Raw genomic sequence first — 17,199 nt, forward strand, 5'->3', positions numbered from 1 at the left:
ACAGGAGCTAGCTGGGACAGGAAGGGGTCCGTTGGGTGCCCTGCACGTGGGGATGGGTGGGAGGAGGCCTCCAGACCCTCCTGCCCGACAGGAGCTAGCTGGGACAGGAAGCGTTCCCAAAAAGCCCCCTGGAGCGAAAGGCTGGCAAGGACCGGAGATTGAGATGGGAACATCCCTGGAAAAGGGGTAATTTCCACCCCTAACTCCCGTTTCGGCAGCATTGACTGCAGTGGCCAGCCAGGCTCACGCTCGCCCAGAGATTTCTCACGGCAGGAAGGGCGTGGGTTGACCCCGAGGGAGGGAAGGAAGAAATACGTCCGTGGCCCTCAAGGTTTCAGGAGACACATAAACAAAAACCCACCTACACAAACAAACCGGGGAAACGCTCCGCAGTTTGTAAATCATGCTCTGCAAGCTGCCCAGGGGCTCGGGAGCCCACAAACGCCAGGAAAAGAGCCAGCCACTTGCTCCTTCTCAAACGGCACCATCTCGAAGGCGCGGGGCTCCGCGCGCGTGTCAAACAGCGGGCTGCTGCGGCACGGAGGGAAAACGGCTTTGCAGCCTCACAAAGAGCTGATACCAAGCCCTCGGGAGCCGTTCCTCACCCGCCACCTTTGCACGGCTCAGGAGCTGCTGGCCGTTGCGTTCTCCTCCTGCTGGGCAGCAAGTCCCCAGCCGTGCTGTAAGCTGCTTTCCCGCGTGGAAACGTGCCCGCGTGGACACACAGACGCACCACAGCGCTTGCAAATTCCTCCACAGTGGTGCACGTCCCCAGCACCAACGCTTCCAGCAGCGCGGGCAGCAAATTAAAACCCGGCAGCTGCAGGAAGCTGCTTGTCGTGGGTTTGGGCCTATTTGGGTGTCACCAGATAGTTTTATGCACTGTGGCAACACGGATTTGGTTCGGTTGTGGAGTGAGACGCTGCACCAAGCTGTCCCGAAGAGCCTGCACCACCCGTAAAGAGCTCAGCCCAACAGCCCCATCAGATGTAGTAACTTTTGCACGCCGTCTGACCCCTTGCTGAACTGATATTGCCACGAACCGAAGCGCTTGACCACAGCCTGGAAGGTTTGGTGGTCTCAGGGAGGTTTGAACATAAGGTGGCCCCAAAACAAGCTCCTTGGGCAGACTACAGCCTTCAGGAAACTAATCTGTGTGCTTTGAAATGAAGGCCAGTTCCTCGGGCGCCGAAGTCGAGCAAACTGCCCAGGAGCCCCCGCATCCCTTGGGACATAGCTCTAATTCCCAAACGTACGTGAAGCCTCATTGCACCAGGGAGCCCTGCTCCTGCCCTGGTGACAACGGTCTTCGTCGTACCCCCGAGAGCCCTGGGGGGATCTTTTGCCTCTCAGTGGGAAGTTTTCATTTGTACCTTGAATAGCGCCCAGCCTCCGGGCTGGAAAGCGGGGCTCTGGCCCGGCTGGTCTCGGCCGTCCTGCACGGCGCAGCACCGCGACTCCGGCTCTGACGAGGCAGACAGGGACCCACGGGTTTGATGACCTTGTTTTAAAAGGGAAAAAAAAAAAAGAAAAAAAAAAAAGAGCAGGCCACTCTCAGCACAGCCAGGAAGCACTTTGGTGCAGGGAGTCACATCCAAACCCGGCTCCCGCCTGGAGCCGAACCTGGCGAAGCTGCCACTCTGGAGGGAGGCAGGGACACGTCCCGGGAGCACCACGCGAAGCCCGGGAGGCTCTGGGATTTTTTTTTTCCCTCCCCTTCCCTTCTCCCTCCCCCTGCCTTGTACGCGACTGAGCCGCCTGCTCTCCCACAACGGCTGCCAAAATACAGCGAGACAGGGTATAATTACAGACACTTACTGCGGCCATTACACCACCAGCACGGTCTGCGCAAAGTGACACACGACCCGTCAACTCCTTATTCACGCCATTAAGGGGACTCATTAGCATCTTCGCTCAGAAGCAAAATTACCCTCACTGCTCATTTCAAGATGTCATAAATTTTAATTTAGGACCCAAAGATAGCACAATGGGAGCGAGCTGGCTCTCTCCGGCGGAGCCGCTCGTGGAGGTGGTGGGAGGGAGGTGCTGGGGCTGGAGCGGGGAGGAAAGAGAAAGGAAAGGGCTTGGATGGAAGATGGGGGGGGTTAAGGAACAGAGATGGGGAAGGAGGGGGGGAACAGAGGAAAAGGCATGGCCAAGGGCCTGGCAAGTGCCATGGCCCATTGGAGATGAGCGAGAAGGAGGGAAGCTGCTAAGTGCAAACTCTTCCCCAGGAGGGGTGGGAGGCGGGCGGCCGGGAGGGTCTGCCCAGGCCCTGCTAGCGTCCCTGCAGCTTGCCAGGAGCAAACTCCTGCCGCGGGCCCCCTTGGCGCTGGAGCTTTTAATGACACCAGCATCCTCCGGTCCCCAGTGGGACCCTCGGCCTGATGCCGCCCCGGTGCCCCCGCAAAGGGTTCGAGCCACAGGGGCAAAAGCAGCAACCCCAGCTCTGCCCCGAGGGCAGCGAAGGCAAGGCAGGAGCCCAGCAAGGCAGGCAGGAGCTGGGGCCACACAGCAGCAGCTCCTCCAAAAAAGCGGCTGGGCAAACCCTTGCAGTCCCCCCCCGCCTGCTAACACCCGCTGCTCGTCCCGCCCAGACGCCGGCACAGGGCCCTTCGGCTCTGACCGGCGCGTCTCCGGCGGGAAGAGCCGTGCAAGCACGGGGGGGCTGGGGAGACGCACGAAGGAGCAGAGCAGCCCCGGCACCCCAGGGCTGAGCCGGTCCCACGTTTGGGGTCACCAGCTTCAGCCCAGCTTTGTAACTCTGAATCCCCTTCCCCACGAGGCTGCCCTGAAGCACCAGCATCTCCCCTGGGACCGGGCCAGGTTTTACTGGAGCTCTCACCTCTCGACCACGCAGCAGAGGGACGTCAGTGCATCGGACGGCTCCAGCCCCCCCCGGCGATGGGGTGCAAAGAAGAGGACGGGAGGGGACGGGACAGACGGAAGCAGGGACATGGGTTACTGCTGCCGAAGAGAGCAAATCCCTGCGTGACAGCGCTCCTCCGGCGATGGACACAAACCGTCTTAACCAACCCCGCCGGCCCCTCTCCGTAGCTCAGCGCCCACCGCGGGGCGGCGGCGGGCAGGATGGGAGCGTTTCCTGCCTCTGCTAAATACCAGCGTCCACTTAGCCCGCCCCGGAGCTCGTCCCCGTCTCCCGGCCCTCCAGCTCCGCACACGGAGCGGCAGGACGCGCCAGCGGGAGCGTGCTGGAGCCCACCAACTCAAAGCCGCTTTTATCCTAGAGTAAAAGCAGCTGTTGGAAGGGGACTTGCGCAGGGAACACGGGATCGCAGAGCAGCTTCTGCGAGTTTCTGGTGCCCGGCCCGTGCCGGGAGATGAGATACGCACGCGCCGAGGGGCGGCCGTGCTCGCCCCATCCTGCCTGCAGCACCCGTGACGGCTAAGACCCGACACACCTTCCCGCTCGCCTCGGGTGCTGCCGGGGCACAGCGCAATTACAAACCTCTTAAACTTTACCAGCTACCAGGAGCTGTGATTAATGAGTCCGAGCATCCACATCCTTAAAAAACAGAGAGAAGGGAAAGAATTAAGGGGAAAAGAGAGAAAAAAAAACCCACACAGCTCCAATTACAGGCAGCTGAGGGAATCTGGCCCACTCCTGCGCTATAAGAACACAGATCCAGAAAGGTTATGTTAATTTTTAATGTACAAGACTGTAATTAATTTCTGGGGCTGGCTGGATTAGCCAGGAGTGTAAATTCCAGCCTTGGCTGCGGCTGCAGATAAACCAGGAGCACCGCGGGCCCGCACCCGTCCCCGGGGCACGGGGCAGCGCCCGCTCCCATCCCAGGGCCGGTCCGGCCCGGAGGAGAGCTGCGGGGAGTGTTTCGGGGACAAGCAGGGTGTTTTGGCATCCCAGCTGGGGAAACTGAGGCACGGAGTCTGGCATTCGGGGTGCGATATAGATAAAGCCTCCAAACTAATTTCTTGTATTTTTCTTTTTTTTTTAAAAAAAAAAAAAAAAGAAAAAAAAAAAAAGAAAATTACCAAATAATCCCTCCAACGGCTTTTGGCAAGACTGTAATGAAAAGGTCTGGACCCAGCAGGCGGGGATCATGTGGCCTGGAAATACAGTAAGTTTAAGGGAAAGAAAAGGCTCCATTATTCTCACATTAAACTCTCCCCGGCGCTCCCCCCCCCCCCGGCCTTCCCCTCTGTCAGTCTTTCGCGCGCTCGCTGACTTCCCCCAGCCTCTCCGAAGACAGATCGTTCCCTTAATCACTCTGGAAAAGAACCCCAAGCCGATATAATATTATAATTAATTAATTCACTAAAAAGGTATTAAATTTCTTTTCCCCCCTGTGGATATTATCTGAATTCATTGACCTTTAGAAAAATCACCCTCTAATTGTAACCAGGTTCAAGTGCATTTCCAGCCTGTCCTTTTTACATTAATAATATCTTCCAGGACTCCACTATGCTGCTTAAATATTGTATAAATTTCACTGCCCCCTCAGAAAAAAGGAGCGGGAGAAAGGCACGAAATGAAAACTATGAGTTGATTAAAGCAGCTCAGGAGCACGGGGGGGAGGAAGCGAGAGGATCCCGCGTCGGACCCACAGCGGGACCCCGAAGGGGCTCGGCCGAGGATGCCCGCGGCCCTGGGGGCTCCCGGCCGGGAGGCAGCGCCGGGGATCCGGTGCCCAGAGCCGGGGATGCTCCTGGATGGAGCAGCCTGGAGAGAAGCAGGTCGCCAAGCACTTTGGGCTCCAGAGATGCAGCTGGGAAAGGTCCGCACATCCGCCGCGGTCTCTTCGGGGCATCCACCTGGCACAAATAGCGCCGAAGAACGGGATTTCCAGAGGCGTCTCCAAATATTGGAATGAATCCGGCACGGCTTATCCCCCGCCCAGCTCCCGGCACCTCCGTCTGCCCATGAAACGGGGCCGCCGCTTGCCGGGCGCAGCCGCTTGCCCTGGCGTTTTCCGCTCCACGAGCCGCCAGCCCCTTTCCCGGGGCTCACGGAAAATCCACGAGTTGCTGGTGTCGAGTCCATCAGGCATCCCGGGCCAAATCTTCCCGCGGCATAAACCCCGGCACGGGCCAAATCCCTGCTGCTCTGCCCCTCGCCCGGCCTCCTCCGGCAGCCCCGCGCCGAGCGTCGCCGCCGCCGCGGCCGGCTTCCTCCGGCTCGGCACGTTCCTCCCTCCCTCCCCGAGCACGGCTCCTCGGCTGCTGCCAAACCTCCCGCTGCGCTCCGGAAAGCGCCGGGGGAAAAGCCAGCGCCTGCCGGAGGGCCGCAAAAACCGGTAACAGGGGTCAGGGATGGTGACGGAGCAGCACCCGGGCCCCGTCGCCTCCCCGGAGGCCTCTCCGCGGAGGAGCCCCCCGGAGCCAGGGGCTCTTCCAGGGCCCGGCCGCGCTCCTGCTCTTTGGAAGCGGTTTCTGGACCAGCCGCAGACAGTTTCCACCCTCTCCGTCTTCCCTGCGTGCAAAGATTTCCCCGGGAAGAGCCGCTCGGGTTCCTTAGGAGCCCGGGCGCCGGGCCGCCTCTTCCCCCGGCGGGAGGCGTCCCTTCGTTATTGAAATTTTTCCAAGAAAGTCTTCCCTTTCTCGAGTCCCGGGGAGTTCTCTCCAATCTGCAGTCAGCTTCCCGACGCACGTTGCCGCTTGGCCTGGAGGGAGGGTTGGGGACGAGCTCCCTCGGAAAGCCACGGCTGCTTTGCAGCCAACGAGCGCGGCCCCGCGCGGCCCCCCGCCCGGCGGCTCTCCCGCGGCCTCCTCCGCACCGGGCTCCTCGCAGGAGCTGTCGCCTCCTCCCAGCTCCTGGTTTATGCAATTTAAAACCTGGTTTTCTGGGGGTGCTGAACGCTTGAGCGGCAGAGCCTGCCCTGCACGCACCCGCTCCGGCGGGGCCGAGCTCCCCGGGCAGCGGCAAGCACCCCGACCGCTCCGGGACGCGTCCCCGTCCCCGGGGCTGGCACGTGCACCCCGCCGCTGGGATGCCAAGAGCCAGCGGGACGTCAGACGTTTCTTCTATTTTTTTTTCTTTGGGTGGCTCACACGCTGTAATTAAGAGCCCTTCTCTCCCGCCTGCCCGAGTTCCCATCTTTAGCAGCTGTTGTTTAAGTGAAGGAAACCCCCTTTCGTCCTCTCTCTCCTTTATAATTTTTTTTTCCCTTCTGAACATAAAGGGATGACAGTGCTCCAAGCCAGGGTCTTTTGCATTTCTGAGTTGGTTCTATTAATTGGAAGGAGGGTTAAGAATCTGCAAGGTCGTTTCAATCTACATCTGACCTTCAGAGTAATCCTCTATGCCAACACCAGAGCATGTCATTAAAATGAGGCCCTCTACCATATCCCGGCATCCCTTTATTCTCTCCTTGTGCACATTAATTGCTCATAAGTTGATTTGATCTCCCTATTCTGCAAGAAGTAAATTGCCCTCTTATTTCGCCATTTTCATCCTGTTTTCTTAATTAGGCCCTTAAAAATCTCTAGGGCCTCAGCCGGGCCGCAGGCCTCATCCTGGGAATAAATTTTGATCTCAGCCTGATAAAGAGTGAGCAAACCCAGAGATTGAACAATGTCATTCGCTCCCCCTCCCTCCCCTCCTCGCTATTCTCTTGACATGAAAAGGCTATCAGTTTTTCTCTGTGTTAATATAGGAAATAATTCACACTTCAGGCGTTGTTCTCTATTTAGTGTTCACACTCCCTAGATAAATCAAATCAGGGATTTTTTTTTTAAGTGTCTGAAACTACTTACTCTTTCTCCACCTCCCCCCCCATCTCGACCACTCCCCCCCCACCGCCAGCCCCCTTCTTCTAATAAAGTTTCCAGGATTCGCCTCTGTGATTTTCCATCCTGGGAAGTCTATTTTAAGGCACGGTTTCTTTTGTGTGTGCGCACGCATACGCGTGCACGTTTAACGCGATCGGCCGAGGAGTTGGGGGGGGGCTGAAGGGGGCTTTCGGGCTGGCGGACGTGGTCCAGCGCAGTTGAAACCAGCGCGCCCACCTGCTGCAATCCCCATTGCCCAAAACGGGGAGGAAGCAGCCTGCGGAGCAGCCCGAGTAGCGTCAAGCCGACGTGCACCAAGTTCCTCCTCGCCGGAGCAGAAATCAGCGGGTGACAGCAACGGCGGGCGCTCCGCGGAGGAGAGCGCTTGCGCGGCCGCTCGCTGTCCCCATGGGGACCCCAAACCGCCCGGGTTTCCCCTCGGCTCGGAGGCCGGGGCGAGCGGCGGCTCGGCGCCGGCGGCGGCGTGGGGAGAGCCATGCCGACAGCACCACCTTCTGCCCCGGCGCGTCTCGGCATTCGGCCCCCCGCACGCCGGGCCGCGGCCGCACGCCCGGCCGGCCGACGCAAGCAAGGAGCCGAAACGCGAGGCTTTCGCCCCGATCCCGCCGCACCCCGAGCTCCGCCGACGGGCGGGAATTCAACACCGCGGCGCGGCGGAGCAGAGCGCGCAGCGGATCAGCCCGGCTGGGGCCGCAGCAGCGGCGGCTGCAAAAACGGGGCACGTTTCTGGCCCCCCGCTCCGAGCCGGCGGAGCGGCGCTGCAAATGCAGCCCTACGGCCTGGGCGCCTCCGCCGGCGAAGCCGCCCTCCCTCCTCCCCCAAGCGAAAAAACGAGCCGCAGCGCGACGCTCCGGGAGGTTGTAAATAAATATATTTTAATGATTCTTCTGCCATTCCAGTTCATTCTTTTATACATTTATTTATAAAACAGTAGTAAAATTTTTTAATCAGAGCACAGTGCATTTAAAAAAAAAAACAAAAAACAAAAAACCCAAAACATTAAAAAAAAAAATCCACAACTGTGTGCTCGCAGCCTGGGGAGACGCCACGTCTCGGGCCGAGCGGCGGCCGGGCCGCGGTGTCTTCCGCGCCGCAGCGCGTGCAGCCCCGGCGCCGAAGCACGCCGGCGGTACCCGGCGCGTGCCGCCAGCGAGGGCCCATCGTAACGTCCCCGGCTAAAAGAAGCCCAAGCGACTAGTGACTTGGCACGTCCACCTTGACGCGGCCCCATTCCCGCGGCCGCCCAGACTCACGCCAGCTCCCGCCGCCTCCTGCCTTCGCCCCCATCCCTGCTGCAAAAGCCGCCCTCGCCCGGAGCATCCCAACCAGAGCATCCCGACCGGAGCATCCCAACCAGAGCATCCCAACCAGAGCATCCCGACCGGAGCATCCCGACCGGAGCATCCCCACTGGACCGACCCCCCCCCCCAGTGCCTCCTCCCCCCGCAGCCCCGCAGCTGGGGGCTCGGCGACATGCAGCCGGGCAGCTCCAGGGCTCGTACGATGCACTTCCTTGCTCCCTCCCTTGCTCCCTCTCGTTCCCACTTGCAGTGCCTCCGTGCAGATCCTGCCCCTGCCCCGCGCCGCCGCCAGCCCTGCCCCTCCGCCGCCCGGCCGGCCGCGCTCGCCCGTCGTCGCCCGCTCTCGGCGCGTGAGCGGAGAACGCTTTCCGAGCAGCGTTCTCCCTCCTCCTCCCTCCAGCTCCCTCCACGGCTGCACCGTCGCCAGCAGTGCGGAGAAAGCAGAAGACCCGGACAGGAAACCAGGCAAAGCCGCTCTCGCGTGGTCTGGCCGGGGCGAAGCCGGCGACGGGGAGAACAAGCCCTGCAAGCCCCAGGCAAGGGGCAGCCGCTCTGATCGGGCAAAGGGCACAAACCACCTCCCCGGCCGCAGCCGTGCCTCCGTGCCCAGACACGGGGCAGGCTGTCCGTTTTCAAGCAGCATCCCAAAGAAACCACCTAAAAACTCCTCCACCTTCCACCTGAAGAGCCACGGTGCGACGTTGCAACGACAGAGCCGGGAGGCACTGTCCGGGAGGAGATGCACCTCCATCGCGGCAAGCTGAGGGGACGCAGCTCCCACCGCTGGCAGAGGGACGGGTGGAGGTGCATCTCCTCCGCCTGGACCCAGGGATGGGTGGAGGTGTGTCTCCTCCTCTGCCTGGACCCAGGGACGGGTGGAGGTGCATCTCCTCCGCCTGGACCCAGGGACGGGTGGAGGTGTGTCTCCTCTGCCTGGACCCAGGGATGGGTGGAGGTGTGTCTTCTCCTCTGCCTGGACCCAGGGACGGGTGGAGGTGCATCTCCTCCGCCTGGACCCAGGGATGGGTGGAGGTGTGTCTCCTCCTCTGCCTGGACCCAGGGACAGGTGGAGGTGCATCTCCTCCGCGTGGACCCAGGGATGGGTGGAGGTGTGTCTCCTCCGCCTGGACCCAGGGACGGGTGGAGGTGTGTCTCCTCCTCCGCCTGGACCCAGGGATGGGTGGAGGTGTGTCTCCTCCTCTGCCTGGACCCAGGCGGGTCCCACCTGGGTGGCAGCCTCTGGCACGGGGACATTTCACTAGGACATTCAAAGGTCCCCTAGCCTCATGTGGCTGATTTCCAGAAGCCCGTGAGGTCAGGGGATGGATGTGGTGTGCAGCCAAAGCCCCCGGAGAGGGGAATAACCTCAAAAGCAGAGGACCCACCACATGGTGTCGTTCGCAGTGGGGGGCTGTACATGCTGCTGCTGCTGAGGTTCACGTTCGCACAAACCCCGGGACACTGGAGCAATGCTCAGGACTTCACCCGGCTTGTCTGGCCAGGAGAATCCCAGCCTCAACACCTCCTGCAAAGTGCTACAGTCAGGCAGCCACCGAGGCCGGGATCGGGAATTGCCTGGGTGTCCTCGGACAGAGAGACAAACCGAGGCTTTCACCTGGGCACTGCTCCAAAACCAGGGTTCACTCAAACGGACCAATCATCAGTCAGACACCCTACACCTGACATTTTCAAAGTTCTCAACGCAGACCCGAATTTGTAGGCTCCGTCCCAACTCACTTGGAAAACATCTCCCATGCTCCATGAATTAATTTGCTCTAATTGAGCACCTCTTCTCCCTCCTGCCCCGTTACCCAGAGAAGCATCCAGCCCCAGTGCTCGGCTGATGAGCAGCACCGCTCCTTCCTCCACCAGCACAAAAGCGACGGAGAAAGCCCACGAGGGACGTGGCAACGTGACGCAGCTGCTGACGGTGTCTGCAAGGCTCAGAGGCCCCAGCTTGGGAAGGCTTGGAGGGAGCACAGGTTCACAGAGTGAGGCTGCAAGTCGGCAGCGAGCCAGAGGAAAACCTCCGAGTATCAGCCCGGTCCTCTCCTACCAGCCCCCAGGGGCTTTAAGGCTCCCGCTGGCTCCAGCTCTGAGCCTTGCTCTGGATCAGGCATGTGGTCTGGGAGGGTTTTGATGAAAGGCAAAGCAGCCGAGATCATGCTCCCAGGCTGTGAAATCTGCAGTCAGTCCAGTGCCGTGGCAAACCGAGATCTGCTTGAGTTCCTGGCAAGAAGCTTGCAAAAGACGTTACGGCACCCGGCCAGCCTTGAACCGAGACCGCTGTTGCATAGAGAAAGATGTACTCCGACGTGGATTCAAGTGCTCAGCAGGACGGCCTCCTCGCCCGGGCGGGGGACGAAGAGGGCCCTGTAACTTTGCTAACCGATCTTTAGCCCAGTCCTTGCCCCCAGCGCCAGAGCAGCTCCTCGTCACAGCATGTCTGTGTCCTCCATGCTAAAGCTGCTCCGGCGACTGCTGGCCTTGGAGGCCTCCGGGGACATGGCGGAGAACAAGGGGTCGGAAGCCAGGGGTAACATGGTGTCCTGCATCAGCATCAAGTCCAGCTCCTTCTTGGATAGGGAAGGGAAGGAGAGGTTGTGGCCAGGGTCCAGGCTGTCCGGGAAGCCCCTGGAGCCATCGTCAAAGCTCAGGCTGTGGGTAAAGTCCAGCTGGTGGTAGGGAGACTGGGGTGGCGGTGGCAGCGTGGGCTGTGGCTGCGCCTCGGCGTCCAGGGGCAGCAGCGGTGGCTCCATCGTCCCCTCATCTCCACTGGCTTCTTGCTTCACCACCTGCTGAGCCAGCTCGGCCACGTTGACGCCCGAGGGCGAGGAGGTGGGCAGCCCATGGACGCGGGCCTGCATCTCCAGCTCCTGCCAAGAGAGCACGGGAGGCCTTTAGCAGGGACACCACGTCACCACCCCTGGAGACAGGGCACGTGGACATCCAGGGAGGCAGCAGGGATGGAGAAAAATCAAAACCCTACAGAAATGCTAGGGGAGAGGAAACAGGGGGAGTGAGAGGTCACAGGGAAGGGGCCCACGGAAGAGGCAAAGAATGGAAAACGCTGATGTGAAGCAGTGGGAGATGTGAAGTGGTGGCAGATGTGAAGCCTTAGCTCCATGCCAGAGCGGTCCAGTTTGAAGATGCTGCCTGAAGCGCACCGGACACCAGCGAGATCGCGGCGGCAGGAGGCAAAACCGCAGCGAGCCTCGCGCCGTGCCAGCTACCCGGGCCACGAAGCGCAAACCCTCCTCGGTGCTGCCTAGCGCGAGCCGGGCAGGGGCCTGCCCGGGTCAGTGGTATCCTGCCACCGATGCCAGCAGGTTTTATCTTAGGTCGTCTCCGTGCTTGAGGTAAAGTCAGTCCTGCTGCGTTTTCATCTGAAGATGGTTTCAGGCAGCTGGAAGAGGGAGGTGAGCCTGCCCGTGCTCTCTGGCGGGGCAGCAGCGAGCTGCCCGCGGGGCTCGAGGAGGACGGAGGGGACGTCGAGCCCAGGGAAACTCACCTGGATGCGGAGCAGGAGCTGCTTATTCGTCATTTCCAGACGCCGGGAGTGATTCTCCAGGTCTCGCGACCGCTGCAAGTCCTTCTGCATCCTCTTGATGTAGTCCACAGAGGCCTTCAGGATTGTCCCTTTGTTCCAGCGCACGTCCCTGAGGTGTGGGGTGGAAGAAGACATCACTGTCTGCACCTCCTGACCAGCAACGTGTCCCCTCGCCCCTGCTCCACCAAAAAGCCCCTCTGCAAATGTCCTCTCCCACCAGGCTGAACACGGGGCCTCGCAGATACCCCAGCCCCACAGCAACCGGAGATCCCCCGCGGTACGTACAGGTCGTTGGCCTTGGGGATCAGCATCCCCAACTCTTTGATGCGGTCGTTGATGTTAAACCTCCGCCGTCTCTCAACTACAGGGCGAGAAGAAATGGAAGGCAATGTGGGGGTGGGAGATGGCAGGGACGCTTCACCGCCCCGCAGCCCCCGCTGGCCCCACTGCTGCTCCCTTTCGGCCCGGCCTTGGGGCCAAGGAACACCATCGTGCCCCACTCCCAGCCCCGTCAGGCTCGAGGGACTTCAGGACAAGGAATCGCTGGGGCCAACAGCTTGGCCCAAGTCAAAGGGCTGTACAAATAGAGGAGATAGGGCTCCTCGCGCCTGCGGGCGCAGGACACGCTGCAGCCAGCGCTGAGGAGCATGCGCCGAACTCCCCGGGTCTCAGCCGCTTTCAGCAGCAAGCTCTGGCCCGGGAAGCCTTGTCCTGCCTCAATCCGCCGCCCCGGCAGGGTCTTCCGACCTTCCTCCCAGGGCGAACGGGAATACCAACAGGCCGCCTCCCTCGGCACAGGCATTTTCCAGAGCCGGGAATAGGGAGCCATGCCGGGGGCTGCGGGGGTCCTTTCCTCAGAGCGAGCTGGGCTGGGGAGGGGATGCGGCTCGGAGGGAGGGGGAAGCGGGAGGGAGAGTGTCCCCGAGGAGCGCGGGACTTACTCAGGTTGTGATTGTCCTTCTTCTGGCGCTCTTTAGCCAGGGCTCGGCTCTCGGCGTCTGCAACGGAGACCCACAACCTCGGCGGGCTGCGTCTCGGCCCCCCGAGCGCGGCCCCAGGAGCATCCCCAGGGCTCGGCGCTGCGCTGCGCGGATGCACCCCGGCATCCCCGGAGCCGCCCTCCCCGCCGCCGGCACGGGGCAGCCGGGCCGGGTTTGGCCCCCGCGGGCCCCCCGCCGCGCTCCGGGGCCGGGGACCTACCTGTCAGCTCTCTCTTCTGCGTGAGGTCGGCGGGGCAGGAGCTGCTGGTGACACCCACGAGGGAGGCGGTCACCTGGGGGTCCCCGCTATAGACGTTCATGTGGCTGCTGGACATGGGCAGCTGCAAAGCAAAGGGCCGGGCGGCTTAGCTCCATCGGGGAGCCGGGCGCCGCTGCCAGGCCAGGGCTCAACCCCGGCTCCTCGGCCGAGCGTGGAGACCAGGCAGGTGTAATTGTCTCGCTGGGCCTTAAAATAGCTATAATCAGAGTAGCAAAGAAAGCAGGACTTCAAAGGGCTCGGTGGACTCCCTCCCACAGCCGGCATCTAAAATAGGGCAGATGAATCACATCCGAGGAGGATGAATCCCACTGCGAGGCACCGGCTACCGCAGCCAGCCCTGACCCGCACGGATCCGGCCCGGCCCGACGCTCCGGGAGACGCTGCCGCTCCCCACGACCCGATCTCGTCGGGAAAGCCGTTCCCGGCAGCAGACTCCCACGCTGCAGCTCAAGCTTTATCCCTCCCCATGCCTCTCTCCTGTCTCGCCAGCTCTTTGCAAGGCTCCAAATTATTATTAAAAAGCAAAAGAAGCCGAAAAACTGGCTCTTGCAGTTTGCAGACAGGAAAAGGGAATCTCTCCGCCCCGCGCCCGCAGGGGCACCCGCAAGGGCCGGCTCAGGCTGCGGCCGCCGGGAGCGCGGGGGGCGAAGCGAAGCCGAGCCGGCGTGCGCACGCACCGGAACGGGTGATTTCCCGCTGCCGCGCTGGCACCAGGCCAGGCGAGAGCGCGGCCGGGGAGCGAGACTCACCGTGTTGGGCATGTGCACTTCGGGATTCATATAGCCCAGAACGTCATCCAGGCGCATGATGTCATCGATGACCTCACCTAGCTGAAAGGGAAAGGTGTGTTCTGTCGGGTGCAGAGGCAGCACACCGGCTCCCCGGGAGCGATGGCGGCGCTGGCGCTGGAAGCGTCAACCTTTGCCAGCTCCTTACCTCCTGCTCTGGGTTGGAGCCGATGTTGAGCATGGCCATGGGGCTGTTGGGCGCGCTGTTGCCCGCCGAGGAGGACATGACGTGGCCGGGCCGGACGCCGGGCGAGGCGGCGGGGGGCGGCTTTGGCGAGTGGCTGACGGGGCTGATGTGAGTGGCAAACTTGTTCCCGTAGGTTTCCGAGAGATAGGCCTGGACCTTCTTGTCCCGCGACTTCTGCAGGTGGTAGGTGGTGGGGTTCTCCAGGTAGGACTGCACCTGCATTTCCCATCCCAGCAAAGAAACAAGCCATCAGGGACCCCAGCACCGCCAAAACATCTCCCGCACCCTCCTCGGCCCCAGGGCACCCCCAGGACTCTACCTTGAGGACCTCTCCCGGCACGGGCGGCGGGGACTGGTACTGGACAGGGGTGTTGATGGCCGGGGTGGATGCCACCGGCATCCGCTGCTGCTGCATGTAGTTCATCATCATCTGCTGCTGCACGCGCTCCCGCTCGGCCTCCTGCTGCGCCTGCTGCTTCATGAGCTCCATCCGCAGCCCGATGCGGGACGCCATGGTGCACCGGGGGGGCGAGACGCGGGCGCCCGCCTGGCACGGAGGCAATCCTGCGAGACAGGGGAGGGCAGCGCCCGGGACGTCAGCAGCCGCCCGTTTTTGCCGCGGGGAATCGGGAGGTCCGGGGAGGGGGCAGCAGCGCCCGACGCCCCCGCGGCGCCCGCGCCAGCCGGGCCTTGCTCTTGGCTGCGTGCGAGCTGCAGAGCTGCTCCTGCTTACGCAGCACCAGGCTGCGCTGCGGCGGGGCCACAGCTCTGCTGCGACGCCCTTGCGGGAGCCAGGCGCTGCCGGCACCGAGCGCCGGCAGCACCCGCGCCGGCTGGGCTTGCCGGGCCCCGCGCCAGGGCGCCCGGGACTCACGTGCTGCCGCGCTCCGCCGGCGCTTGCTCCTTGCCTCCGATTTCCGAATACAGGAGCAAAGCAAGAGAGAGGGAAAAGCAAGACTCCGGGAGCATGCGAAAGAGAAAGAGAAAGCAAGGAAAGACCAGGAAGAAGAGGAAGGTCCCTGCAAGGAGACAGAGCCGGAGTTTAACCCTTCGGCCGCCGCTCCCCGGGCGCGGCGGCGGCGGAGCCCGCGAGCAGGGCGAAACGCGGGCACGCGGTGAACAACGCGGTGTCTGTGCGCGGCCCGCGGGTGAGCGCGGAGGCGGGGGAGAGGCGGTGCGAGGCCCCGCCGCCGGCACAGACGGGGCCCTTGTTCCCCGTGCCAAGGGGACAGCGGCCGTCCGAGGGCGAGCGGGGCCGTGCCGGGGCCAGCCACGACGGAGCAGGGCCTGCGGTGGCAGGAGCTGCCTCCCCCCGGATCTCACAAGCGCGAAGCCCCGGGGAATAACGCTCACCCCCCCCCCAGGAACCCGCCGGGGCCCCGGAGCTGGTTGTACGGGTGAGGAGAGAGGGCAAGCAGCTTCCTGCAGGGACACGGCGAAGCCGGCCGAGCAGCTGGGGCAGGACCGCGGGAGCCTTCGCCCGGCAGCAGGGATTGCAGCCGGGAGCCCCGGTTTGCGAACGCTGCAATGCTCCCACCCCGCTCTGGACGGTGCATCCCCGCGGTCGCCGGAGCGCCGCTACCCCGCGCCGCTCTTGCACGGGTCCTCTGGTCAAAGCGGAGCGGTGCGCAAGCGGGGCAGAGAGCGGGCAGCACCGGCCCTGCTCTCCTCCAGCAAACACGGAAAAGGGGACACGCGCACGCCAGACACGCCGGGCTTACGCAGCGATAGCGTAACCGGGCGAATCCGGAGGGCTTTGCCATTTAAACACAACGCATAACTGCACGCAAAGGGGACCCGGTGGACACGACATCCCGGGGTTCCAGCGAGGCATCTGATGCGCAGCGCCACAAAATATCCTAAGGGGGAAATTAAATCAAGCTGGCTTGGACAGAAATACGATTACATGGATCAAGCGCCAGTTATTGAGCGGCAAGAGGAAGGTAATTAATTAGACATGGTAGCCCATCTAAAGGGGGACGGGAGAAGAGGAACTGGGGACCGTTATCCGACAGCGGTTTGCTTAGACGGCTTCTGCAAACGGCCCTCGAGGAGGGAGCAGAGGGTGCAGGCAGGAAGACGCTGGAGATGTGGGAGATGACGCCTTGGGGAACAGCAGCGCCCAGGGGAAGGCAGCTGGGATCCAGGGATGCTGGGGCGCAGCTGGAACCGAGAAAACAAGGCAGAAGGGGGATAAATCACTGCTTCCCTCCATTTCTGAGCCAGGAGCTACCCCAGCCCTCAACGACGGGCGTTTACTAGCGGCACGGAGGCCTGAAGCCCACCTGCTCCGTGCCACATGGCCCGGGACGGCCCCGCCGGCGGGTCGCACTCGGGGACCCGACTGGACGCCGCGGCTCGGAGCAGCGCCGGGGGCTTCCCGGGCAGAGTGAGACAGCGCCCGGGGCGGGCGAGCGCGGGCAGGGGATGACGGGAAGCAGAGGAGCAGGAAACCGAAGCGGCGGAAAGCCGGTCCGCGGGGCCGGACCGGGCGCAGGCGTCTCCGCCGGGGCGGTGGGCAGCCCCTTTCGGAGAAGGGGGGGTCACGTGCGGCGAGCCGAGGCGTCGCAACACCGGCGGAGCCCTGCAGAGCTGCCCCCGACACCCCTCCCCGGCCGGCCTCGGGCCCCCCGGCCGTGCACGAGGCCGCCGCCGCGGCGCCCCCGGCCCCGCGGCCCTGCACCGTGGGAGCCGAGCGGGGGCTTCCCCCCCCTGCTGCCGCTTCCCCCTAGGAAATCACCTGAGCCACCGAGTTGCCGAGGGTGAGGACGGGGAAGGGAGGCCGGGGCAAGGCCAGGCCCCCGAGCGAGCGATAAGGGTGGCGGGGAGGGGGTGGAAATTAGGTCAGGTTTAAAATAACCCGGCTGGTTCTGCTTGGCTTCCCCCCCGCCCCCCGTAATGCCGAGCAGCTTCTGCTTTCGCTCTGACTCAGCCCCGGCGGAGGGCGGCGGGAAGGACCGCGGCAGCGGGGAGAGGCGCCAGCGCCAGCCGGCGGGGGATCCCGCTGGGCGTCCCTCCGAGAAGGGGCACGTCCCACTGCAGGGACTCGTCCCTCCAACAAGGGACACGTCCCTCCAAGAAGAGTCACGTCCCTCCAAGAAGGGTCACGTCCCTCCAAGAAGAGTCACATCCCTCCAAGAAGRSTCATGTCCCTCCAAGAAGGGTCACGTCCCTCCAAGAAGGGTCCCTCCAAGAAGGGTCACGTCCCTCCAAGAAGAGTCACGTCCCTCCGAGAAGGGTCACGTCCCTCCAAGAAGGGTCCCTCCAAGAAGGGCCACATCCTTCTAAGAAGGGTCAAGTCCCACCAAGAAGGCACATGTCCTTCCAAGAAGGGACACGTCC

At 62.7% G+C, this 17,199-nt stretch overlaps 1 protein-coding gene across 1 annotated transcript; it reads right to left on the reverse strand.

Moving 5' to 3' along the window:
• Positions 1–8,212: 8,212 nt before the first annotated feature.
• On the reverse strand, positions 8,213–16,439 carry TFEB (transcription factor EB). The gene is made up of 11 exons (XM_085310626.1): positions 16,143–16,439; positions 15,579–16,020; positions 14,732–14,876; positions 14,177–14,421; positions 13,819–14,073; positions 13,632–13,712; positions 12,823–12,943; positions 12,564–12,620; positions 11,908–11,983; positions 11,584–11,731; positions 8,213–10,948 (listed from the first exon to the last, which is right to left on the reverse strand). Exons 2-11 carry the CDS (start codon positions 15,618–15,620, stop codon positions 10,508–10,510), a joined length of 1,611 nt encoding a protein of 536 aa, XP_085166752.1. The 5' UTR covers positions 15,621–16,020; positions 16,143–16,439; the 3' UTR covers positions 8,213–10,507.
• Positions 16,440–17,199: the final 760 nt, after the last annotated feature.

Source organism: Rhea americana, unplaced genomic scaffold, assembly GCF_003343005.1.
Source record: "Rhea americana isolate MKP2758 unplaced genomic scaffold, rheAme1 scaffold_321, whole genome shotgun sequence".
Lineage (NCBI taxonomy): Eukaryota > Metazoa > Chordata > Aves > Rheiformes > Rheidae > Rhea > Rhea americana.